Source organism: Capricornis sumatraensis, chromosome 11 (genome assembly GCF_032405125.1).
Source record: "Capricornis sumatraensis isolate serow.1 chromosome 11, serow.2, whole genome shotgun sequence".
NCBI classification, from domain to species: Eukaryota; Metazoa; Chordata; class Mammalia; order Artiodactyla; family Bovidae; genus Capricornis; species Capricornis sumatraensis.
Genome location: NC_091079.1, coordinates 24,003,471 through 24,029,599, shown reverse-complemented (window position 1 = coordinate 24,029,599; position 26,129 = coordinate 24,003,471). Strand labels below are relative to the sequence as shown.

The 26,129-nt window shown below is 44.8% G+C and overlaps 1 protein-coding gene across 1 annotated transcript in view; it reads right to left on the bottom strand.

Moving 5' to 3' along the window:
- Positions 1 to 16,905: 16,905 nt before the first annotated feature.
- FAM135B (family with sequence similarity 135 member B) overlaps positions 16,906 to 26,129 on the bottom strand; it is a 156,438-nt gene continuing 147,214 nt past the window's right edge. The window contains exons 14-19 of the mRNA XM_068983823.1: positions 25,930 to 26,021; positions 24,816 to 24,913; positions 22,729 to 22,880; positions 19,046 to 19,156; positions 17,418 to 17,531; positions 16,906 to 17,111 (exon numbers count right to left, since the gene is read on the bottom strand). Of these exons, the coding sequence (XP_068839924.1) occupies positions 16,906 to 17,111; positions 17,418 to 17,531; positions 19,046 to 19,156; positions 22,729 to 22,880; positions 24,816 to 24,913; positions 25,930 to 26,021 (773 nt within the window). The remainder of the gene's footprint in view (positions 17,112 to 17,417; positions 17,532 to 19,045; positions 19,157 to 22,728; positions 22,881 to 24,815; positions 24,914 to 25,929; positions 26,022 to 26,129) is intronic.

The following is a 26,129-nucleotide window of genomic DNA, read 5'->3' as shown; positions in this document are numbered from 1 at the left end:
CCCAGACCCAGTGTCCCACCTCCTCCGCTGGGCTGTTTGTACTTTTGACATCTGTCTGGCTTGTCTCGTCACATTGTTCTGTGATTTATCTTCCTCCACATTCCTCTTCTCTGCGTGATTACAAGAGCTTTCAAGGCAAGTCTCCTGTCTTAATTATTTGAATATCTCCATCACTGTTCATAGCACCTGACACCGAAGAGGTTCTTAGTAAACATATTTTGAATGAATGAGTGAGCACGCGGTGACTAGAGGTGTGACAGGCATGGTGATAAGTGTGAAGCTGGAATGTGGGCGTCAATTCATCTAGGAGGCAGCAGAGGGTGAAACATCCCTTCTCCATGTGACTTAATGATTCTGCTCATCACCGGGAAGGATGCAGGGCCCTTGTGCAGGGTACCAACTGTTTCCTAGTAGCTATCGTGGACATAAGCTGGGATTTGGGAGAACAGAGACAGCATGTTGCATAGAATCACAGCAACAGGAAAAATTGAGAGCATGTATTAAGACAGATGGAAAGTGTAACTTGCACCACTCTGGATAATTTCTTCACTTTTTATAGAGGAAATACCACACTTGCATGGAGGCATTGGGGGAGAATTGATGTTTTCAGGGTTAAGGCAGACACTCAGGGGACTGATGGAATAGACGAGGGTCAGGCAGTCACATTGCCTCCCTGCAATTGGTTACGATAAAGGTGAAACTCCACACGGGGCCAGGGGAGCTGAATGTCAAGGTGGTAGGGAAGGTGGAAGAGGAGAAAGAAGTCGCGGCAGGGAATCAGCCCAGGGGGAGGGTACACATTTACCGCTGGAAAATTCTCCCAGGGTTGAGTCTGGTGGGCATAGCAATTGTGCTAATCCCTCAGAATTTAATGTAATTTTGCAGGAAAACGGAGTAAAATGTGTTGTCCCAAACAGTTGATTTTGGCCTGTTCACTGATGCTCAGAGTAAGGAAGAGCAGATCTAGCACTGGAACAGGTCTAGAGAGAAAGGGAAAGAGAGGGACCCAAGAAAGTTATTACAGAAAACTGCTGGCTAAATTGCTAAACAAATTTGGCAGTCTTGGTCATCTTATTGGATAATTCCATACATACATCTTGTGAAACTGTTCCAGAAAATACGGCAGGCAGAGAAAGAAAATCGCCCCTTAATAGAGAAGAGTTATCCAAAATAAAATCCAGAGAGTGTTGAACTTATAATGTGGGGCCGCCAAATGTAAAGGCTCTTCTGTCCATGGGATTCTCCAAGCAAGATTTCTGGAGTGGGTTGCTATTTGCTTCTCCAGGGGATCTTTCCAATGCAGGGAACGAAGCTGGGTCTCCTGCACTGCAGGCAGGTTCATTATTGTCTGAGACACAAGGGAAGTCCCCTTAATTCTCTAAGGGAAGAGACTTTGGGGGCAGTCAGACAGCTGCACAAACAGTTCCATGAACCAATGAGAAAAAAGACACTTCTCTTAGGACTCTATGCAATTGTTATATTGTTCTGAGAGCACTCTCCTATGAACATAAGAAGCTCAACAAGGGCAGTGTTTTAAGTCAAACCAAACACTTTTGGAAATTTTTATAGAGATAAATGTTGGGGTTTTGGCTCATTTAGCAGCAGTGTTTATTTGAATTTTTCAATTAGCAAAGTCCTTGATAGAATTACCTTCCCATTTTACATTTTAAATCCATTGGTCTTAATTGCCCAAAGCATTTTTGCTATGGTATATTTAAGTTTGGGGCTTCCCTGGTGGCTCAGACAGTAAAGAGTCTGTCTGCAATGCAGGAGACCCAAGTTCGATCCCTGGGTCAGGAAGATCCCCTGGAGAAGGGAATGGCTACCTACACCAATATTCTTGCCTGGAGAACTCCATGGACAGAGGAGCCTAGCAGGCTTAAAATCTATATCAACATTTGAGAAATGAAGGATTTCACATTAAAATTCATATTTATCCTTTCAATTAAAAAAATCCTGAAGATCTGGCCATTTGGAACCTTCTTTTCCTCATAGTGTCTTTGGATGCATCTGCCCCCTGCCAGTCCCCTTGTTGCCTTCCATCATGATTTAACAAGATTTATAAATGTTTTTATTGAAACATAGTTGAGTTGCAATATTGTGTTTGTTTCAGATATTTAGAATCTTCTCCATTATGAATTCTGGGAGGGTCTTGAGGACTCTGGCTGCCCCTCACCCCGCTCCCCGTGGCCTCACCCCTATACTTGCCCAGTTCGCTCTGATGGATATTCTGTTTCCCCAAGTCACACTGTTCCAATGGTCTCTTGGTCTAGGGAAGCCCAAATAAGGTCCCCACTCACAGACCCTGCACAACAGCTCCTGCCCATCCAGAAGGGATCTCCAGACACCAATTGGTCTGATCGTTACCTTGGTCCTTAGTTAACAGGACCATCAGAGAGTTTGAATGGAGAGCTCTTTATCATCTGTACCTTACAATATTCTGTGGGGTACGTCGATGCTTACAATTGCAGGGCACCAGAAAAGGCATGGATACCATCCCCATGTGTGTCAGGGCCACCACAACCACAGAGGCTAGCGCAGTGTGACAACATGTTTTGTGAAATGATTGAATGACTTAATGGCTGCTGCTGCTGCTGCTGCTAAGTCGCTTCAGTCGTGTCCGACTCTGTGCGATTCCACAGACGGCAGCCCACCAGGCTCCTCCGTCCCTGGGATTCTCCAGGCAAGAACACTGGGGTGGGTTGCCATTTCCTTCTCCAATGCAGGAAAGTGAAAAGTGATACTGTTTATTGAATACATACTATCCACCAGCTACTTTTCAGGTATTTTCTCAACCAACTGTCACAGCAGCCTAGTGATGTGGGTGGGTGTCTTAGTCTCCAAAGTCCACATGAGACCCACGAAGCTTAGAGAGGTAAATCATTTATTTGAGATCTCACAGCTGAATTTCAAAAACCGTCTGACTCCAAAGCACTTTAGATGAATGGATAATCGAATGAATGAAGGTATCAGTGATGGAAGGAATGACTCTATGAAAACGCTAGTTATCAGGCTTGAGTCTCATATCAGAGTCTGACACAGTGATTCTCAATCCAGGTTGCCCACTGAATCAACCGTGGAGATTTAAAACCACTTATGACCTGGGCTCCACCCCCAGAGACTCTGGTTGAACTGGGGACAAGAGTGGGCATTAGGATTTTTTTTTTTGTAAGCTCTGAAATTATATTTACATATACTCAGGGTTAGGGAAAAGGACATTATTCACCAGGCCTGGTTACATGATGAAGGAGATAAAGCTCATATTGGATATTTCTGGAAGTCAGGTATGTTTTTAAGAATCACATAGAATGATTCTTATCATCCAGCAAGTTTGAGCTCCACTGTAGTAAAACTGAAGCAGCTGATTATGTGTCTCCTGTCCAAGGATAAGGACTATGCCTGGTCGTAGAAATTGGCCTGATTTTGCAAGGGGATCAGAGGCAATAAAAGCTCATTGGCCCCACCTAGTGTCGGAGAAGGCAATGGCACCCCCACTCCAGTACTCGCCTGGAAAATCCCATGGATGCAGGACCCTGGTAGGCTGCAGTCCATGGGGTCGCTGAGAGTCAGACACAGCTGAGCGACTTCACTTTCACTTTTCACTTTCATGCATTGGAGAAGGAAATGGCAACCCACTCCAGTGTTCTTGCCTTGAGAATCCCAGGGACGGGGTAGCCTGGTGGGCTGCTGTCTATGGGGTCGCACAGAGTCGGACACGACTGAAGCAACTCAGCAGTGATGGACAAGAGAGACCCACCAGATAGAGTGAAGTAGATGGCCAGTATTTTGGTGCTCTTCAAACTGACCATCCTTAAGTGTTCTTTAACATTTATTTCATAGGGGCTTAGAATGATTGATTTGCTACTAATGCAGATATAGGTACATGAATGTGTTTCCTTGGTTTTTATTTTATTATTTTAAATAACATTTTATTGCTGTGACAGCATTTTGTAAGAAGAAAATCGTTTGATAGAGAAATGTTAGGTTTTTGTTTTGAAATTCATTTGTATTACTTTCTAACTTTGGCAGAATAATATAGTCAAATTATATTAGGCAATTTTATTTTGTGGGTATTGAGGACTACTTATGTGATATCCCTAAATAGAGATGAAAAAGACGACCATATACTGTTAGAGGCATCGTGCTAGGTCATTTAAAGGACCAAAAAAAAAGAAAAAGCAGTGAACTCTTCCCTCTAGGGGGGAAAATTGTACATGCAGGGACTCAGAAACTGCACATTGTAAAATCTCAGGAATAAGACTGGTTTAGTTAGGGCCACCATGGGGCTTCCCTTGTAGCTCAGCTGGTAAAAAATCCGCCTGGAATGCAGGAGACCTGGTTTCAGTCCCTGGGTCCAGTCCCTGGGTCGGGAAGATCTCCTGGAGGAGGGCATGGCAACCCACTCCAGCATTCTTGCCTGGAGAATCCTGAGGACAGAGGAGCCTGGCGGGCTACAGTCCTTAGATTTGCAGAATCGGACACGACTGAAGCAACTTAGCACAGGGCCACCACATTCAGTAAGAAAATAAGGAGAGGGCTCAGCCTCAACTCAGGTATCTCAGAGGGATTAGTGTGGGTCGGCTTTGTGCTGTGTACTGACCTAAATGCCCTGGATAGGGATGAGCAAAATAGACAAGAAAGATCCTGGCTTTCATAAAAGCTATATTCTAGCTGAGTTTTCGAAGAAGGCGATGGCACCCCACTCCAGTACTCTTGCTTGGAAAATCCCATGGACAGAGGAGCCTGGTGGGCTGCAGTCCATGGGGTCGCGAGGAGTCGGACATGACTGAGCGACTTCACTTTCACTTTTCACTTTCATGCATTGGAGAAGGAAATGGCAACCCACTCCAGTGTTCTTGCCTGGAGAATCCCAGGGACGGGGGAGCCTGGTGGGCTGCCGTCTATGGGGTCACACAGAGTCAGACACGACTGAAGCAACTTAGCAGCAGCAGCAGCAGCTGAGTTTTAAATTATCCATATTAAAAAATCAGCAAAGACCTGAACAGACATTCTTCCATAGAAGGTATAGGCCCACAGACGCATGAAAAGGTGTTCAGCATCACTAAACGTCAGGGGAATGCAAATCGAAACCGCAGTCAGGTGTCTCCTCACATTGTTAGAATTTTTGTTGTCGTTCAGTCGCTCAGTCATGTCTGACTCTGGGACCAGGGATTGCAGCACACTAGGCTTCCCTGTCCTTCACCATCTCCTGGAGTTTGCTCTCACTCGTGTCTGGCTACTATCAAAATGACAAGAGATAAGTGTTGGTGAGGATGTAGAGAAAAGGGAATCCCTGTGCACTGTTGATGGGGATGTAAACAGGCAAAACCACTCTGGAGAACAGTGCAGAGCTTCCTCAAAGATTAGAAATAGAACTATCATGTGATTCAGCAATTCAAACTTCTGGGTATAAAAAAAAAAATCTCTAGGAGATATCTGAAGTCCCATATTCATTGCAACATTGATCACAATAGTCAAGACATAGAGACAAACTAAGTGCTCCTTAAATGAATGAATGGATAATATATATGTAAAATGGAACATTTTTCAACCTTTACAAAAAGGGAAATTCTGTCATCTGAAGCAACATGGATGAAAGTGGAGGGCATTATGCTGAGTGAAATAAACCAGACAGAGAAAAAAATTTCTTCATGCTAGCTAGCATTTACATGTGGAATCTAGAAAAAAATGTTGAATCGGTAGAAACAGAAAATTAAAAAGTGATTGTCGGGTGTTGAGAGGGGAGGAAAATAGGAAGAGTCTGGTAAAAGGATACAAACTTGCAGTTACAAGAATGGCAAGATTTGAGGATCTAATGTGAAACATGGTTCCTACAATTGATAACGCTGAGTTGCCTACTTGCAGTTTGCTAGGAGAGTAGAACTTGAAAGTTCTCACCCTAAAAAGAAATGAATACGTGAGGTGATGAATGTGATCATTAACTAGATGGAGAAGGATCCTTTCACCGTGCATTTGCACTTCACGTCGTCACGTCGTCCTCTGTGAATACCGTCCGCCCCAACGAGGTGCTCCCCAACAAGAGCAGCCACCACAGTGAGAAGCCGGGGCCCCACAACTAGAGCGCAGACCCTGCTCACCGCAACTAGAGAACAGTCTGTGCAGCAACAAAGACCCAGTGCAGTCAAAGAAATACAATTATTTAAAAATGCAAAATATCTTATAATTGCATTTGCCAACTGGGTGAACGGATAATGGTGAGCAGTTCAAAGCCTCATGATCAGTGCTCTCCACTAGGTTCTAGGGCTTTAATAATAAGCAAGAGACAGAGCTTATAGATGGCTGGAATAGGTCAGGTTTTACAAGACATTTAGCCTTTGTTCCAAGAACAATGGAACTTACTGTAATGTCACAAACTGAAGGCAACATATCATATTTACCTTTTTATAGACGAATTTGCGAAGTGAGAGTTTTGCAAATGTAAGGGGTGAATTTTTCCCCCTATGAGGTCCCAAGCCCAAAGTCCATGAATTCCACTGCCTCACTTCTGCTTATCAGCCTTGAGACCAGTGGACCAGCCACCAGGAGCCCTGTCACTGAGGGTGACTGTGGAAAGAGCATGAAAAAATAGGAAAAAAGAGAAGAAAACACATGGCCAAAAGCCTTTTCCATTTATTATATTGGACAATTCAATTTAATTTATTGAAAAGTATATTACTGGCAGGAGTAATAATGATATGAATTCAAAAGGCAAATATTAACACTCAGCCTACAAGCCCAGGACTTAATGAGAACTCATCCAACATCTGGTCTCCCATTAAAAGGGCTCAGAGGGCCCCTGTGATTTATATCTGAGTAAAAGTCACTCTCCGTCTCTCAGAAGTTCATTTTTTAAGGGACAAGATAGAGAAAGGAAACTTGAGGCAGAAAGCGTTAAAAAAGCAGCCCCAGACCCGACTGTGGGGTGACCCCCTGGTGGAGAAGCAGCTGTAACAGGCCGAATCCCCCCACACAGACAGGGGAACACAGTCTACAGCGCAGCCAGGGTAGGGCCGGGTCACGGCTTCTGGAGGCCAGCAGGCAAACACCTGGGCCCTAGAGCAGCTTAGCTGCCTCCTTCTGAGTCTCAGTTTCCTCATTTGTGAAATAGGTGCTTGAACCCATGATTTTTAAGGGACGTCCCCATTCTAAAAATGCCAACGCCTCTCTGTCATAAGGAAAGAAGGGACTGGTTCCAGGGTGGGCAAGAATACTAGGTCCTGGGAAAAGCTTGGCCACTTCTTTGCATTTTTTGAAAACTCTGAGCAATAGATACTTCGGTCTATGGCCACGCCATTCTCCTCCCTACACATTGTCTGGCACACGTCAGAGCCTTTCATAAACTCTTGGAATAAACAAATTCACTTAACATACAAACAGGAGGGGCAAGAAGAAGTGCAAAGAGGGAAAATGATGCTAGAAGTATTCTGCTGTAAGTTTCAAAGAGCAGGAATTCTGGACCCCAGCTGAATTCACCCCAGTGAATCCCTTGGGCTCTATCCTTTTTGACAGCTGGGGGTTATGGCTACTGTTTGCAAATGAGGAGGAGGAAATTTAGAAAGGTCGATCCCTGTTTTATTCTTATTCACAAATTCCTCCGAGAAGAATACAATCTGACAGGGGAAAAAAATCAAACCCTCAACAATAGGAGAAGGCATCAATAATACTATTAACTATTAGACGTGAGAATCATCAGCGGGCCAGCCGTGGGCAGTGGGCATGAGCTCATGGCAAAGGGCCTTTCCATGTAGCAGGAAACAATGTGTTCTTTTTTCCATGGTGTGCTCCTTCTTTTCTTTATGAAATGAAAAAAAAAGTCTGTTATTTGTCCTTGTGATTTCTAGAAAAAAAAATGGTAACAACAACAACAAAAACACAACTCTTTTTAGAGAGAAGGAAATTATCCACTTAAAATACTTAGAACACTTAATCCTAGTAGTTGACTTAGATATCTTAATTCTGTTTCTCTCAGAATATTGATCATCCAGACACTTTCAGCCAAGCCACCTCCCAGAGTCCGAGAGTTCACTCCTCCAGAAGCATTCTGAGTGAGCAGCTCTGATGTTTAAACTGTCCAAGTACACAGGGTGCGCTGGGCACATGGATGAAGACTTGGGTGTCCCCTCTCACTGAAGGATACGGCCCACATCCTGACCTGACCCTCCTAAAGGCCAGTTTGGAATCTCCTCACTGCTCTGTTCAACCACCCCAAGACTCCATGTACCCTTTTTGCTGTGTGAGTAACAGAAATAACTTCCACCTGCCAGACGTCCTCTGACCAAATGTAGAAATAACCCCTTCAGCCCTAAGTGCATTCCTAGAGAGAGGCTAATGTACATTTCATAAACACAAAGTCCTGGCCAAAGAAAGTCAAAGGATTTTTTTATTATGATTGTTGTTATCATTATACACATCACGAGCTACACAAAATGCTGACCAAAAAGCAAATGTAGAAAAATAGTAGAATTATATTGGTTCTGATGACTTTGTTATTCCCATCACCGTAATTTTACAATTTCCAAGGATGTTTGGGAGATTATAATTATTGTATACATTCTCACCAGAATAAATATGCATTAGGAATTCACAGTGGCATCAAGCTATACATTCAGGTTCTATTTTCAGAGAAAGGGACCGTGCTGAAGACCCTGCCTCTATTTACCTTCTACAGCATAGGAGGTCACATTTGAAAACTAAATTAAAACATAATAAAACAAAATGAATTCCAGAGCCCTGTGTTGTATGATGGATAAACAAAAAGCCACAGGCTGGTTCTCCTGGTTAAGCTAGAGTGTGATAATGTTTATGGACACAATCAGTAGACCATTTATTTATTTGATAATCTGTTTCACCTATTAAGGGGCTTCCCTGGTGGCTCAGATGTTAAAGAATCTGCCTGCAAGGCAGGATACCCGGGTTTGATCCCTGGATTGGGACGAACCCCTGGCAAAGGGAATGGCAACCCACTCCCGTATTTCTGCCTGGAGAATCCCATGACAGAGGAGCCCAGCAGGCTGCACTCCATGGGATCACAGTCAGACAAGACTTTCACTTTTCACACTTTCGCCTATTAACTTGAAAAAAAAAAATAGTAGAATAAACAGTTTAGCCACAGAGCATCCAGAGACTTTGTACTACAGACTGATAAGATGCCATTCAGGAGGTGGTGCTTCTAGGCAGACTGAGCTGAAACCAGCACCACTGAACATCTCCTTTGACAAATTTCCTGCCTTGACACTGAGCTGGGGATGGTGTCAGTGTCAGCAAGGAAGCTTGGAGGTCCTGCGTGAGAGGCACGGCTTATACCACTACGGCAACTCCTCTGGGCTAGTTTCCTCCTTCCAGACCCTGGCAGGATGCTGGCATCCTGGTAGAAGCAGTTTGGCTTGTTCTAAGAGATGCTGAGGTGGTGATGCTCTTGGTGTTTCTCATCTGCTCTTTTTCTTCATTACTCTAAGTGGACATTCTTCTGTGTATGTGGGTCTCCTCTCCTCCCCTCAGATTATAAACTTTTGTATGGCAGGGTCTCATCTGATGAATTTCTGTAGCCACCTGTAGCTAGCATAGAACTCAGCAGAGACTAAATAAACACTGTTTAAAAAGAAATGCAGTCAAGTGTAAGCTCTGGGAATATTAGGAATGAAGGGAAAATCAGACTTTGATTTTGTTACATAGGAGCAAGACAGTTCGTGGGACAGAATGGGATGCTTCCTTTAAAAAAAAAAAAACAGTTTCAAACAAGCAAAAGATAGTAATATGTGGATAGGTTATCAGGATCATTATTAAATTCAGTATTTGGATTATTATGAAACTTCCTTGGAGCAAGAAGAATGGAGCAGGATATTTTGCCGTATGCAGTAAGCTTAACCTTGGACTAAAGGACATTTAGCCCAAGTGCTAAAAGTCTTTTTTGTTTGATGCAATAAAAAGATTCTGAGTGACATTTACAGAATTAACACTTCTGAACACCTTAAATTTGATGTAAGATTGTTCTTAGTTGGGTGTCAGGTTTCAGCCCCTCCTCTCAACTTAACCATGGCTTACATTATACCCTGAGAAGGAAAATAGTTTTACTACTTAGATCATCCAGTTATTCATAGAACTGAGCTGGAAAACTCCAGTTTGGAGGCTCTTGGAATCAACAGAATATTCTAACTTCTGGAAGTTTGAGTCTTCAAGTTTCAAACAGGGTGATCTCCCTCACACCATCAAGTACGAATGTAAAAAGGTGTGGAGTTATTTTTTATAAAGAAAATTCCTCAGAGCTAACATTTGCTGTAAAATATTTCTGAGCCATCCCCTCAGTGCTTACTCTGCTCGGGCATGGTTCCTCTCTGGTTACCCCTTTCTCATCCAGATGCCCTTCCAACCCCCACAGCGACCTTTCAAAGTAGACACTTGGAAATCTGTTTTATAGCTGAGGGCACTAGCCCGCTGGCTTGAAAGGACACCCCAGAGATACAGTGGTTCTTCCCGTTACAGGAAACTGCCACAATGAGATCTTCTCAGACACAACTACTTTCCTCTTGCAAATCCAGAAGCCTAGAGGGCAAACAGGAACCAAGGTCAAACTGTTTCTTTATGGGAATCCATTGCTGTGTGTTGGATGAGATGCTAGAGAAGAAAACGCAAGCTTTCAAAGACCTGGCCCTGTCCAGAACTTCCTTACTGAACCCTGACTCTGTAATGGGAAACACTGGCAAATTAGACATGACTCCTGCTCTAAGGAGTCCATATGGAGGAGAACCACCAGAACACAGGAAGGAGAAGAGAGTGGGATCATGGAAACGTGAGAAAACCGAGCTCTGATGGTAAGACATCATGCGGAAGCAGGAATCTACAGGCCAGGAACCACTGGGTCCTGGTTCACAACCAACGGACAAGGAATTGACTCCAACAGGAAAGTGAGGAACCCCTCCAATGTGGGGAAAGCAGAGAGAGACAGGAGGTATAGATGGAAGGGTATGGTCTGGGCAGTTATGGAACGCATTGTGGTCTAGGGGAAAGTGGTTTCAGGCCGGTAGGAGAAAGAAAACTTGAGACACAGTGATTGGGAAAGATGGATGATTAATCAAGAGCCAACAGGCCAACCAATCACCCCATTATGCTTATGGACAGTGCTTTATAAAACCACCCTTATCATTGAATTATGTTTTCCTTTGCCATCTCATTTATCAGTTATGTAGGTGCCTTGAACAGGAATATATTATGAGAGAAAGCTCATAATATTACGGTTTAGGATTTGAAGAATCCTGGCATTGATTTTTAACAGATATATGACTTTTGTGATCTATTAACATCTCTGGGTTGGATGCGTTCAATAGCATGAAGGATAACAGGGAAGCTCAGGGCTCGAATCTTGACTCCACCATGGCTAAGTTGTGTGACCTTAGTCAAGTTACCTGACTTCTCCCAATACCATCTGCATGCTGTATGAGTTTTAAAGATTAGGTGGACTCATAGATGCACATGACCTAGCAAACCAAAGTGGAGTGCTGCATATTATTTCCATTCCTTCGCTCCTTCACATGTTAAAAAGAAGATAAATGAGAGCCCGGATTTCTTTTACCTCTAGAGGTCTCTGAACCCGTGTTAAGTCATGTAGTTTCAGGTTTGAGGATCATGTTTTGCAGTCATACGATCATAACCACATCTATGAAATGAAGACACACACAAGTGGAGACACTTGATAATTTAGTTGTGGAAAGATCAACTGTAGGGCTATGACCTGGCTTAGATATAAACAGAGCGTGACCCACACGGCCATATGTTTACACCTGTTCTAAGCATACTTGTATACAGTAAGGCCATTCCTTTGTTTGAGAGAAGGCACTGGAGCCTTTTTCCCTAAAATTAAAACTGGTTTTTAGAATTCGATCCACTGAATAGTAAGGTGTGTTATTACCATTCAACATAAAACAAGCACTGGGAGAAGTTCGGCTTTTTTTGAGACTTTCCACGGTGTTTTCTATTGCAATATTTCTAGCATTATGTATAAAGGTAAAGAGGAACTTTGGGGATAAAAAGCTTTGAAAAAAAAAGTCAAAAGAGAAAGGGACATAGAAAGATTTGGGAAGGCACCTTGAAGGTTTAGAAAAGTCTTGGTGGGGCAGTCCTTTACCTGAAAGAAGCATGCAGGCAGGCATGCATTTACTACTGCCTGTAACTTCAAAAGAGTGCACTTCGACATACATGGATGAAGACTCACGTGGTTAGTGGAGGTTGGGAGAACAAAGCTCAGATGCTAAATATCAGGTAGAGTCTGAATGAAACAACACCTCGGTCCTCTTCCCGTTCTGAGATTTCAAGGTTGTAATTTAAAAACTACCAGCTAAAAATAAAACATGAAGTCTGATGGTTGATCCAGATCCTTTTAGTGTTTAGAATTACACGATGTATCTTAATATCTCTACAGCCTAGGACGACAGCCAACACAAAAGAGATTTATAATAAAACAGGGAAAGAATACGTGAATGAAAAAAAAAAAAGGAAAAAATGGATCCAGATTTCAGCACATGGTGTTTGGCTCTATAAATTAGAGAACAACATTCATTCTTCCTAAGGATATTGAGATGGACTCCTTGGAAGAACAGCATAAGACAACACCATTCCTCAATGTGTTCCATGCCGTGACCTCACTTTCTTTTTATGCAACTTGTGCAGCTGCACATGGCAGCCTGGTTATCGCCAGTGCTTAGCAGTAAATTCTGTGAAATCAAAGCAACAAAAGTGTTAGTTGCTCAGTTGTGTCCAACTCCTTGCAAGCCCATGGACTATGGCCCACCAGGCTCCTCTGTCCATGGGATTCTCCAGGAAAGAATACTGGAGTGGGTAGCCATTCCATTCCCCAGGGGATCTCATCAAAGCAAAGAGCATAGCCAAAAAAACAAACAAAAAAAAAGTCCTGTCAGTTACATTTGAAAGTGAAAGTGAAAGTCGCTCAGTTGTGTCCCGCTCTTTGCAATCCCATGGACTATACAGTCCCTGGAATTCTCCAGGCCAGAACACTGAAGTGGGTAGCTCTTCCTTTCTCCAGGGGATCTTCCTAACCTGGGAATCAAACCCAGGTCTCCCTCATTCCAGGTGGATTCTTAACCAGCTGAGCCACAAGGGAAGCCCTCAACTGGGGGCTTATAAATACCTAAGAATAGCCCCCCTGGTGGCTCAATGGAAAAGAATTTGCCTACCAGTGCAGGAGACACAGGTTCATTACCTGGGAAGGAAAGACTCCTGGGAGAAGGAAATGGTAACCCACTGCAGTATTCTTGCCTGGGAAATCCTATGGACAGAGGGCCTGGTGAGCCACAGTTCATGGGGTTGCAAAAGAGTTGGACGTGATTTAGCAACTAAACAGCAGCATACAGCAAAATACCTAAGATAATGCTTTCAGTTAAAATATCCTGGAGAGAGACGTGATTACAGGTGTGAACTCTGGTTTCTCATGGGACCCTCCTTACTGAGCAGAAATTTCCCTACTAGTGTTAATGATGGAAATGTCTTCCTGATATAAGAAGACAATCCCCCAGAGTGGCTAACTTCCACACTTCCTTTCTTGTACCCAAACTGACTCTATCTGCCTGTCCAGTGTAACAAAGGCTCTCAGCTCTCTCTCATATGAAACCTTCTTCCTTACCCTGTTCACTCCCTGAGGGTCCCCACAACCCACCCTCCACCCAGCCAACTCTTCTTCAGCCTGGCATCTGGGTGTAGACACGGAATCTTCCACGAGGCCCTTTCTGATCACACACCACCCTACATCCGCAGGGTCCCTCTTCTAAGCCGCCATCAGATCCCTGCCACTTCCCTGGGGCCCACTTGCTCTAACTTCCCATCTGATTGGCCGTATTCCTTGCTAAACTATGAGCTACTGAATCTTACCAATACATTCCCAGCACAAAGTAAGCCCTCGAGATGTGTTTGTTGAATGAATGATTGAGTAAATGAATTGACGAATGCATGCACTTGGTGGTAACAGGCTATGTAAGGTCAGTATCACACTTTTCAGGTCTCACTTTGAAAGCCCCATTCTTATTCTCCAGGCAATGAAAACTAGACTTCTAGAATCCCCTTGATCCTGCCTGTGTTTCATCAAAGCCCTCCTCATACCTTGCTTTACTAACAAGGCTGGATCTTCCGTGCATTCTCTAAGGACACAGACTCTGCATTTTAGCCCTGTGCTCCCACCTGGCACAGGTGGAAGTTGTTCAGTGAATACCTGTGGACTCCAGAAACCAATAGGAATCCATTCTCGCCCTACCTGCTCCCTGGGTACACAGCACTCCAGCTGATTTCAACCTGCCATGGAGATATTACTTTTGCCCCAAGGTGACTTTAGCTTCACATTTGTTTCTCTGGGTGTATCTGGCTCATGAACAACAAATTCCATTCATCTCAATATTAGTCATTTTTACTTCTAAACTAGTTCTGAGAAATTTAACAATTCATAAAGACAAAAACAAAAATTTGTTGAGAATGAAGACATACTATTATTATCTTGGCAGGCATTTTGTTATAATTTTATAGTCAATAATAGAATGTCCCTGTTTTACATTATATGTATATTTATGTATATATATATATATATATAATGTCTATACTTTGATAGAAAGAGACATAAAAAAGCCTTTCAAATGAGGCATGACACACAACACTGGACGCTCTTATTTACAATATAGAGATGTATACTTTCTACACAATTATAATAGATGCTCAGAGGCCAGAGAGGGTTTACAAAGACAGCAGAGCACCCCTATAAAAAAGAGGTGCACCACACAGCTGGATGTTTATTGCCATTAGTTCTATGTCCAGACAGCATATTGAAGTTAAAAATGGCATCTGGTTATTGAAAAAGACGACGGTCATTGATTCACCCTGGCTTCATTGCTGCTGGCTGCACGGTCTTTCAAATGATCAGGGGATGACAAACTTTGCTGATGGGCACAGGAAAAACAAACGTGAAGTGCTCCTCATTTGGCCAAAAAGGAGAAGATGCTATAAACCATGGTCCCGCCCTGCACTTGGGCACTTGTAAGGAACTGCAAATTCATAGGCTGCGCTGTGGGAACCACACCTGCTCTGGGTCATACAGCAGACTGGTCATGTTCATAAGTAACCAGGGTCTATGCCCATCAAGAGCTTGGAAAAATACCCAGTGGGAGAGTGACCCAAGGCATTACTTATCCCATACGTGTTAAGACTAAGATACAATGAGATTTCGAAGAAGACCCACAGAGACCCAAACTCTCTTGTGTGGGAGGTTTTTCCAACTTCCTCTCCAGCTTTTCTTTTCTTTAGAAATGCCTCAGTCTGCTCTCCTGCAAAGATGTCTACCTGGACTTGATTGCCATGGTCTACTATGTTTTCAAAGTCACACTGTTAATACCTGAGGAACTGAAAGTCTCAGCTGAGTCTAGAATTCCTTGGCTTACTGCCATGGCATTGGTGGGCATCACTAAGGTTATCATCCAGGCACTGGGACCAGGAGTCTGGCTCCAGATGAGTTTCCACAGTTTCAGAAGCAACTTTTGCAGAACTGGGAGGAGCTTCTGTCTGCAGAAGATGTGTCTCCTGTGTTAATGATCCCTATGGTCCTTGTTCATGTGTTCCTTCATTACAACTAAATGACCCTGCAGGCTTCTGTCAGCCCATAGCACACACTCAGTCTTTGGGGCCATGTTAAACACTCCCCGTAATTTCTCAAAAGTCCCCTTAAGTCACTTACCGATAACAATCTGAGTCCCCAACCTGGCTGTTGTTCTCTCTGATCTCACATTTGTCCTGTTGTCTCGTGTGTGTGTGTGTGTGTGTGTGTGAGTGCGTGTGTGTGTGAATCAATGGTAACCTTCCCTAGCCCTTTATTTTCCTAAGGCAAGAAGACATTTCTAGTGAAAGATAACCAGCACCCTTCTCAGAGCCCCCCTGAGGTTTTAAATCCAGCACTCCTCCATTGAGATGTCTTTCCCCTTCCATGGAGAGGAGAAGCAGCTGGCCATGTGGACGGTTTTAATTTTTTTGCGAGTGCATCAAATGCTAACATAGCATTTCTTTGGATGTGTATCAGCAGGAGCTTCACCAGGTGTGTGTTCATTTAAGGGCCACCTTCTGCTAGGTTTAATCTCAGTCTGTTTTCCCTACTACAGACAGAGATGTCAGCAATCACAAAAAATAATGTGTGAACCAGGGTTATGCATAGAAAAAGTCTGGAGGAGTAGTTGGAGCAGCCAGTTCACCAGTTAACTTTTTCTCTGCAACAAACTTGCATTTACCGATAGCATCACTCTATACCTCAAATCACCCCACCAGCTGTTGTTAAGAAATAAAACCAAAGTTTATGAAGCATTCCTTTGTCCCTTGTTGAGAAAAAATGAGGAAAGCATAAGAATATGGGTTCACACGGTCTTGAACAAGTGGCACATTTGAATCAATTAAGGATTATATTTACACAAATATGTTCCACTTCTGCACAGAGGTTAACCTGAGTTCTGAAATGCTTGAGTGCATCAAAATGATAAAGCTATGAACTAGTCACATACCCAACAAACCTAGTTAACTTGGAGCCATCTCTCTGTGAGCCAGTGGGAGTTAAGAAGGTGGGCTCACCGACTCCAAGGATTCTGTTTCTTTATTTTCTCCAAATTTTGCTAGAAAGCATCTTGAATGAGACTCCAGGTGGCTAGACAGGTTCGGGCAAAGTCTGTTGTCTTGGACACTATGGATTCAGCTTTCCCAAACTCTCCGAAAAGGGAAGCACCTCGAATGTCCGGTCCCACCCACCCTCCACCCCTAGCGCCTTCCTCTCTGAGCTCAACCCTGGAATGACAGAGGTCTGTAAAAGGATGTCTCAGCCAGAGCTCTCACGGATCTTAAACGTTTCTGGCGAGCTCCCCAAGGCCCGCGCGCTCAAAGCCACTACTTGAAGTAGTTGAGTCCCGCCACCAAGAAGAACTTCTCCAGGAAGAGCTCGGAGTCCAGCACAGCGATGTGAGCCGCTCGGCCAATCAGAGTGTTGGCAGTGTTGGGCAAGGCGTGGAACACATTGTGTCTGATCAAAGTGCAGTCCTTGGCATCCACCAGAGGGCGGAGTAGGTTGTTGATCATTTCCGCGTAAACAGGGCCTGGGAGGAGGGAAGATGGATGAGACGTGGGGGCAAAAGTTCAGCAGTGGAATCTAAAGAAAAACACCAGGTGTGTGTTGGGCTCCTAGTCCTTGGCAGAATATCTGATGTGCCCTACTAGGCAGAGTTACATTCATCATGATTTCCTTTTGCTTTTCAAGTCAGAAAGTCACGAAAATGAAGAAGAAGGAAGAGGAAAGAAGGAGGAGGAGAAGGGGGTGGGGAGACGAAAAAGAAGAGGGAGATGGAGGAGAAACGGGAAGGGAAGGAGAGAAAGGAGAAAAAAGGAAAGGAAATGTGGCTTACCTGTATGTCTGTCTCTGAGGGCGGTTTTACACATCTCGATCCTGGCTGAATGGAAGGGCACGTAGCGGTCTTGGGGAGAAGCAACCAGCACAACATTTTTAAAATACTGCAGACCTGCAATAAACCGGGTGGGTGCTGTTTTGCTCAGGCAGTTTCAACCCACAGCCTCTGCTTTGTACACATTTCTCTCTTGCCCAGGAGAAAGGAAAAGCGGGAAGACACCAGACACACCAGTGGAGTCATTGAATGAGGTTCTTTGGGTCTAGGAGGGGGAAAGAAGCTCTGCAAGTTAGGGCGGAGGGGCAGCTTTGACTACATCAGCCGCAGAAACTAAGAAGATCACAACCCTGAGCAGTGGAAGATAAATAACAGGTGAGTGACAAGAATGCCTTTCTGGGCTGGGAACAATGAGGAGTCCGTAAGGAAATAAATCTAGTATCTGCTGCTTCTTCTCCCCAACCCCATGGTTCCCTGCGTTCCAGCCCCAGTAGCGTCACCTGCTGGAGGAAAACAGCCTCATCGCTCTGCAGGTCACCTCACCTCCTTGAATCAGCCTGCTCTGAGGCAGAGGGATGTCCCAGTTGAAGCATCACAGCCTATTCTTTCAGTCCCTGAGCTTACCAGGGATATCCCAGCACTGTGGTGCTCTACCCAGGTCCCCCATCGAACTGCTTTCAGCCCAGGGACCCTGTGGGGGATGCCTCCAATGAAATGAGCCTTTTCATCCCAGATATCAGCCCAAGACCACAAGCTGGGGTTGGCCAACTCTCAGTGATTCGCAGGGGGCAGATACCAGACCTCTTCCCTCTGCAGGATAACTGGAGAGGGGCCATGTTGTGGTCCAACTGCTCCTCTGCCCAAGCCTGCTTCCCTCCCTTCCCCATGAGGGTGTAGCTCTCATGGTAACACACAGAGACAGACATGGGTAAGGAACTTGTCCAAGGTTATCAAGCCCTGGAACTTATCCAGGGCTATGCCAGGCTCACATCCAGGGAGGGAGAGATAGCATCAGAGTCAGTGTTCTGACACTGATGGAAGATTGTGAGCTATAGGACAGACCCTGGGCCAGGCCAGCTTGCTGGGAAGGACTCTGGGACAACTGGTCAACCTCTCTGCTCCCTCAGTGACATGAGGTCACTGCTCTGCTCTGCTCACTCCCTTGGCAGGCAGAGTCTTCAACACCTGTATGTGCTTCCTCATTGCAAGTGTGGGTGAAGGTGTGATCTTAGGCACTCCCATGTCCCCCTGCCCTGTCAACACAGATGGACAGTGTCTACCTGCCCTTTGGTAGGGGAATCTGCACCTGGGTAAAGGAGCTGTTGGTTGGCACACAGACCTGGGGACATTAAAAGCTTGGTGGGAAGTGGATGCTGCAACTCTAGGGTAGAGGACACTGCAGACACCTGCCTCTGGCCCCCAGGCTGTGAGGGAGGCGGTCAAGGGGCAGCTAGTTCTTCGGTAGCTGCTGGGCTCTCTGTGAACTGAGGAAGCTATGTCACACTGCAGCTCCTGATGGCATCCTTCTGTGAGTGAATTAATGCAACTTTGAATCTAATTTGGGTCTCAAGGTTTGGCTCTCCAGCTCCCACTCATTGCCACCTCAGCGTGCAGCTGGGGAATCCACTCACCTGTCTTTTGGCTTAGTTGGTAGAGGAAACATTTGCGCAGATCAGCATTATCCCTGAAGGTCAGCTGCAAAAGCGACCCAGATTTCTTCAGTTTCTGCATGAGCCACAAGCCTAGAAAGATGACAACCAAACCAGACCCACATCAAACACATCCAACCAAAAAAAAAAAAAGCAAAAAAGAATAGGGGAAAAATTAACATTCAACTGTGGCTTTTAGTTAACTTAAAAAAGGAGAGTGTGCAATTTAGCAAATCCTCGGGAAGTTCGAGGTACATTTGTATTGTTATATTCTGGAAGCAGAGATAAAATCTTATGAGACAGGCTTCAGGAGTCATGAAGTTAACCAAACCCTTTGATTTTTCAATCCCCTTCCATAAATCTAGCCTAAGGAAACAGTGTGAAATACATACATACATACATATATATATATATACATATATATATACACACACACACACACACACACACACACACACACACACACATATAGACGCTCCTTACAGAGTTTTGCCAAGAGAACAAACTGGTCATAGCAAACACCCTCTTCCAACAATACAAGAGACGATTCTACACATGGACATCACCGTATGGTCAATACCAAATTCAGATTGATTATATTATTTGCAGCCAAAGATGGAGAAGCTCTATATAGTCAGCAAAAACAAGACTGGGAACTTACTGTGGCTCAGATCATGAACTCCTTATTGCCAAATTCAGAGTTAAATTGAAGAAAGTAGGGAAAACCACTAGACCATTCAGGTATAACCTTAATCAAATTCATTACAATTATATAGTGGAAGTGACAAATAGATTCAAAGGATTAGATTTGATAGACAGAGTGCCTGAAGAACTATGGACAGAGGTTTGTGACACTGTACGGGAGGCAGTGATCAAGATCGTCCCCAAGAAAAAGAAATGCAAAAAGGCAAAATGGTTGTCTGAGGAGGCCTTAGAAATAGTTGAGAAAAGAAGAGAAGTGAAAGTCAAAGGCGAAAAGGAAACATATACCCATCTGAATGCAGAGTTCCAAGGAATACCAAGGAGAGATAAGAAAGCCTTCCTCAGTGATCAGTGAAAAGAAATAGAGGAAAACAATAGAATGGGAAAGACTAGAGATCTCTTTTAAAAAATCAGAGATACCAAGGGAACAATTTATGCAAAGATGGGCACAATAAAGGACAGAAATGGTATGGATCTAAGAGAAGAAGACGTTAAGAAAAGGTGGCAAGAATACACAGAACTATACAAAAAAGATCTTAATGAGAGCCAAACGTCCTGGAGTGCAAAGTCAAGTGGGCCTTCGGAAGCAACACTGGGAATAAAGCTAGTGGAGGTGATGGAATCCCAGTGGAGCTATTTCAAATCCTAAAAGATGATGCTGTGAAAGTGTTGCACTCAATATGCCAGCAAATTTGGAAAACTCAGCAGTGGCCACAGGCTCAGAAAAGGTCAGTTTTCTTTCCAATCCCAAAGAAAGGCAATGCCAAAAAATGCTCGAACTACCACACAATTGCACTCATCTCACACACTAGTAAAGTAATGCTCAAAATTCTCCAAGCCAGATTTCAACAGTATATGAACTAAGAACTTCTAGATGTTCAAGGTGGATTTAGAAAAGGCAGAGAAACCAGAGATCAAATTGCCAACATCCACTGGATCATAGAAAAAGAAAGAGAGTTCTAGAGAAACATTTACTTCTGCTTTATTGACTATGCCAAAGCCTTTGACTGTGTGGATCACAGCAAACTGTGGAAAATTCTTAAAGAGATGGGAATACCAGACCACCTGATCTGCCTCCTGAGAAACCTGTATGCAGGACAAGAAGCAACAGTTAGAACTGAACATGGAACAACAGACTGGTTCCAAATTGAGAAAGGAGTATGTCAAGGCTGTATAATGTCATCCTGCTTATTTAACTTATATGCAGAGTACATCATGCGAAATGCTGGGCTGGATGAAGCACAAGCTGGAAACAAGATTGCTGGGAGAAATATCAATAACCTCAGTATGCAGATGACTCCACGGCTATGGCAGAAAGCAAAGAGAAACTAAAGAATCTCTTGACGAAAGAGGAGAGTGAAAAAGCTGCCTTAAAACTCAACATTCAGAACACTAAGATCATGACATCCAGACCATTACTTCATGGCAAATAGGTGGAGGAACAATGGAAACAATGACAGACTTTATTTTCTTGGCCTCCAAAATCACTGCAGATGATGATTACAGACATGAAATTAAAAGACGCTTGCTCCTTGGAAGAAAAGCTATGACCAACCTAAACAGCATATTAAAAAGCAGAGACATTACTTTGCCAACAAAGCTCCATCTAGTCAAAGCTATGTTTTTTCCTGTAGTCATGTATGGATGTTAGAGTTGGACTATAAAGAAAGCTGAGTGCAGAAGAATTGATGCTTTTGAACTGTAGTGTTAGAGAAGACTCTTGAGAGTCCCTTGGATTGCAAGGAGATCCACCTAGTCCATTCTAAAGGAAATCAGTCCTGAATAGTCATTGGAAGAACTGATGCTAAAGCTGAAGCTCCAATACTTTGGCTACCTAATGTGAAGAACTGACTCATTGGAAAAGACCCTGATGCTGGGAAAGACTGAAGGCAGGAAGAGAAGGGGATGCCAAAGGATAGGATGGTTGGGTGGCATCACTGACTCAATGCACATGAGTTTGAGCAAGCTCTGGGAGTTGGTGATGGACAGGGAAGCCTGGTGTGCTGCAGTCCATGGGGTTGCAAAGAGTCGGACATGAGTGAGTAACTGAACTGAACAGATCCATTTAGGATACAGAAAAGTGAAAATCAACCTTTCATTTTGAAGTCCAGCTATTTACTCTGGTTATGCTGACAATAACATGAATGAGTATTATGTCACATGCACAAATACACGAATTTGATAAAATGCAAGGAAATAAGGAAGACACAGGGCGTGTACATATTATGATTGACGTGATGATGTGCATGCTCAGTTGTGTCTGACTCTTTGTGACCCCATGGACTGTAGCCTGCCAGACTCCTCTCACTGTGGGATTTTCCAAGCAAGAATACTGGAGTGGTCTGCCATTTCCTACTCCAGGGATCTTTCCAACCCAGGGATCAAACCCATGTCTCCTGCATTGGCAGGCGGGTTCTTTACCCCTGAGCCACCTGGGAAGACTTACTGCCACGCAAATGTGCATGAATGCAAATATAAGGAGAGTGAGCCATGCAGAATCACTCTAAATGTGTGAGATGGGAAGGATTATTGGGAATGTCTCATTTTTCAGAAAAACATTTCACTAGCATTGCAAACTTACTATTGGGAAAATGTGGTCTAAATCATTTGTTTCTGTTCAAAACTGGCTTCCTTGGATTGTGAGGGAAGACAGCTCGACAAAGGAAAGAACTTCAATTCTTATATATCCATGTCTTGAATAACCCATGTTCTCAGCTTATGTTCTGTAATAATGTGAAAGCAAACGGATCTGAGCCATCTCCTGTGAGGACATCAAGCAGCCCAGTCCGCCCTGAGGGCAGGCAGGTATGGGTGCGGGGACAGTGTCAGACAGCCAGCGCCACCACTTTGAAGAGGCTGGCTCCAAAGCCAGGAGGCTCCATCAGGAAGAGCCTCCATCTCTGCTTTGCCCTCCCCTGGGCCCTGCATGATGCTGAGGAGTGCCGATGCTGGCGGCATCTTACCTGTGCTGACCAGGGCACTATTGTTGTACAGGGTCCCCAGGTGGGGCCCAGACAGTGACAGGAAGGTGTGGAGTTTGTTGAGGTAATACCGGAACCGAGGCCGCGTGAGGACCGATCGGATGATGATGTTGCCGAGAGAATGGCCGATGAAGCTACGGAGAGATGGGAAGGGTCCACGTGAGCGGGCGAGGACAGCAGCAGCCCAGAAGATGCTGCACCAGGTAAACCGAGGTGTGAGCCAGCCTCCAGCTCCCTTAGGATTTAGGGGGACATGCGGGGTGAAGTGAGGGGAGCAATAATCCATCCCCATTGGGTTTCCAAATGCTGGATACGTGGAGCCCCGGATGGAGCCTTTGTGATGGAGACCCTGGGCCCAGTGTGATCAGAAGTATGGACACCTTCCCACTGTGTGTTATTAGAGCAGCCCCTCCACCCAGTTCTGGTCTCTACGCCTCCCTTGGGGGACTTGGGGGTCCTTTCTGGAATACACATGGGGCATGAACCCTCCTAGTCATTCATAGGGTCAAGTCCTGGCTTCTCAGCCTGGCCCACTTCCACCTGCCTCTCCAGGACCACTCCGCCCTCCGTCACCCCACTCAGCCCCCCGCGCACGCTCTGCTCCGGCTGCTCCACTGCTCTGAGATCTGTGGATCTCACACATCAGCACTTTCAGCTTAAATAGTTATTTGTAGAAACCCAACTAGATGAGAGTCAGAGCTCCCTAGCTCTTTTCATGGGTATCCTCTTGAAAAGTTTAAGTGAAAGTGTTAGTTGCTCAGTCCTGTCCGACTGTTTGCGACTCCATGGACTATAGACTGCCAGGCTCCTCTGTCCATGGGATTCTCCAGGCAAGAATACTGGAGTCGGTTGCCATTCCCTTCTCCAGGGATCTTCCCAACCGAGGGATCAAACCTGGGTCTCCTGCATTGCAGGCAGATTCTTTACCGTCTGAACTACCAGGGAAGCCCTGGTATCCTTACTTTTTAGTATTATCGTTATTAATTTTGTCTGCACTGCGGGGCTTGCAGGATCTTAGTAACCCAACCAGGGATTGAACCCAGGTCTTTGGCAGTGAAGGCACCAAGTCCTAACAACTAGACCACCAGGGAATTCCGATGAATTTTTCAGTTTGTTGATAGTCTGTCTGTCTGACTGTGCTGTGCAGCTTGTGGGATTTTAGTTCCCTGACTAGAGATCGAACCCAGGCCCTGGCAGTGAGTATGGAGCCCTAACCACTGGGCCTCCAGGGAATTCCCATGTCCTTCTATTTTTACCTAACTCTGTAGGCCTCTGAATCCTCATTTGTGAAATAAAGAAGTGATAGATCATCCCCAAGGCCTAAATGGGATTGTGGATATCGAGGACTCATTTCCAGATGTGTCCACATTGGCAAGTGCCTGAGGAACACGCTATGGACTATCCCCTTAATCCTTTCAACATTGACACCCAGTTGTCTATTACACTGTAAGGTCACAATTAGTGCTGAATGAAGCCCTTTTATGCAGCAGCTAATGAACCCCCTCGGGCTGGTCCCACTTAATATATGGGGAAACAGAGGATAAGAGATGTAGAAAGCTTGTTCAAGGTTACATGGTAGAATGCAGACACAAACTTGTAACTGTCAAAAGAATAAGGATTGAAAACCTAGAGTATTTGTTTAAGGCTTTCCCCAATGGCTCAGCAGGTAAAGAATCTGCCTGCAATGCAGGAAATGCAGGGACGCAGGTTTGATGCCTGGGTCGGGAAGATCCCTGGAGAAGGGAATGACTACCCACTCCAGTATTCTTGCCTGAAAAAATCCTGGGTCCAAAGGATCACAAAGAGTTAGACACGACTGAGCACAGGGAACACACATATTTAAGCCCAGTTCTCTTTGTACTGAGCTGCACAAGCTGTAGGCTCCTACACAGCAGCTATGCCAGACATGGGTCCCACAGCTGCTCTGAAAGTAATCTAGTCCCTTAAAAGCCCTAAGTTAACTAATCCCAGCCTGGTATTCTGATGGCATCGTGCTGAACTCATACACAGCAAACACTTAAAAATGGCACCACTCCCCCCAGCATTAACTACCTGTGGTTTCCTTTTACCTAATTCTCGATATGGAGAGGTTGTACAACTGGATGTGCTGAATGATTTCATCCAGTAACCGATCGGTCATGGTATCAAAATCCGCAAAAGTGTCCATCTGGAAGGAGAGAGACGAAACGGGTACCGAGGGGGCAGTTGCACAAGGCCAGGCTCTGCGCACAAGCCCGTTTTCCTCCACCAAGCCTCACGGCACATCCTGGGGCTATGCCCATGCCTGACCTTCAGGCTACAAATTAGGATTCAACATCAAGAAAAAGAGCCCCCAACTGGGGCTTTCCAGATTGGACTGACTATGGGTTCCCTCTTCCGTGGGGAAACAACAGGGTCCGCACTTCAAAGAAAGGTTGTGAAGATTAAAAGAGCAAACAGGTGCAAGTGCTCAGCACATTGAAGGCACTTGAAATTATTCTCTTTCCTCTTCCTCACATGTCTGTCTCTTCACCCTGCAGAGTACATGGCCTTGTACAGAGCAGGTGTCAGAGAAAAGGCAAAAGCACCGACCACTAAGAGGGGAGCAATGAGACTAACATCCAGTGTTCGCTTGTTGACTATTCTCTGTACGGCTCCCATGTTCCGTGGCCATGAGACCCTCTAGCCGTTCTCTGCCTCCAGAGGATACTTAGCCTCATCCATCTCAAGTCCCCTGGGCTCGGAATCAGTGACAACACCCAACCCCACCTCCTGGTCATGGACTCTTGCAAGTCTCATCTACCTTGACACCCCAATAAAGCTCCAACCCTGAAATGGCAAAGGCTCCATAGTTTCCCTCTGGTGATGAAAAGCTCACGATCCAGCTCCATGGTTACACCAACACCCGTGACAAACCTCTTCCCCAGACAGACCCACAGATGCCCTATTATTTATGCTCCAAAGCTGTCAGCCAACCTACGACCTGTGAGGTCGAGAGGGCCAGTCACCTGACTCACATGTTTCCCCTTCTTACTATTTCCTCCTCCCCAAGGAAAAGGAGCTCTCCAGACCTGAGCACCTGGCCAGGGTCACCTGGCAAAGCTTCCTCCCACCTGTGTGGCCATAACCATCACGGTGACTTTAGGAGGCTCATCTAGATGTGAGTCAGGGATTGTTTCAGTTCAGATGTTTTTGTTGTCATACCTGATTCTTCTCAGACATGAGGAAATCCAGTTTTCCTCCAGGGAGCCCCAGTTCTATGAAAGTCTTTACCAGCCGGAGGTCTGCACTGTTCCCTAAAGAGGAGAGATGACCCCACATAGACCCACATTGAATCATGTGACATCTGACACACTAAGGATTTATTTCTTATTTCTTTCCTCTCCTTCCTATTTCTCATTTTT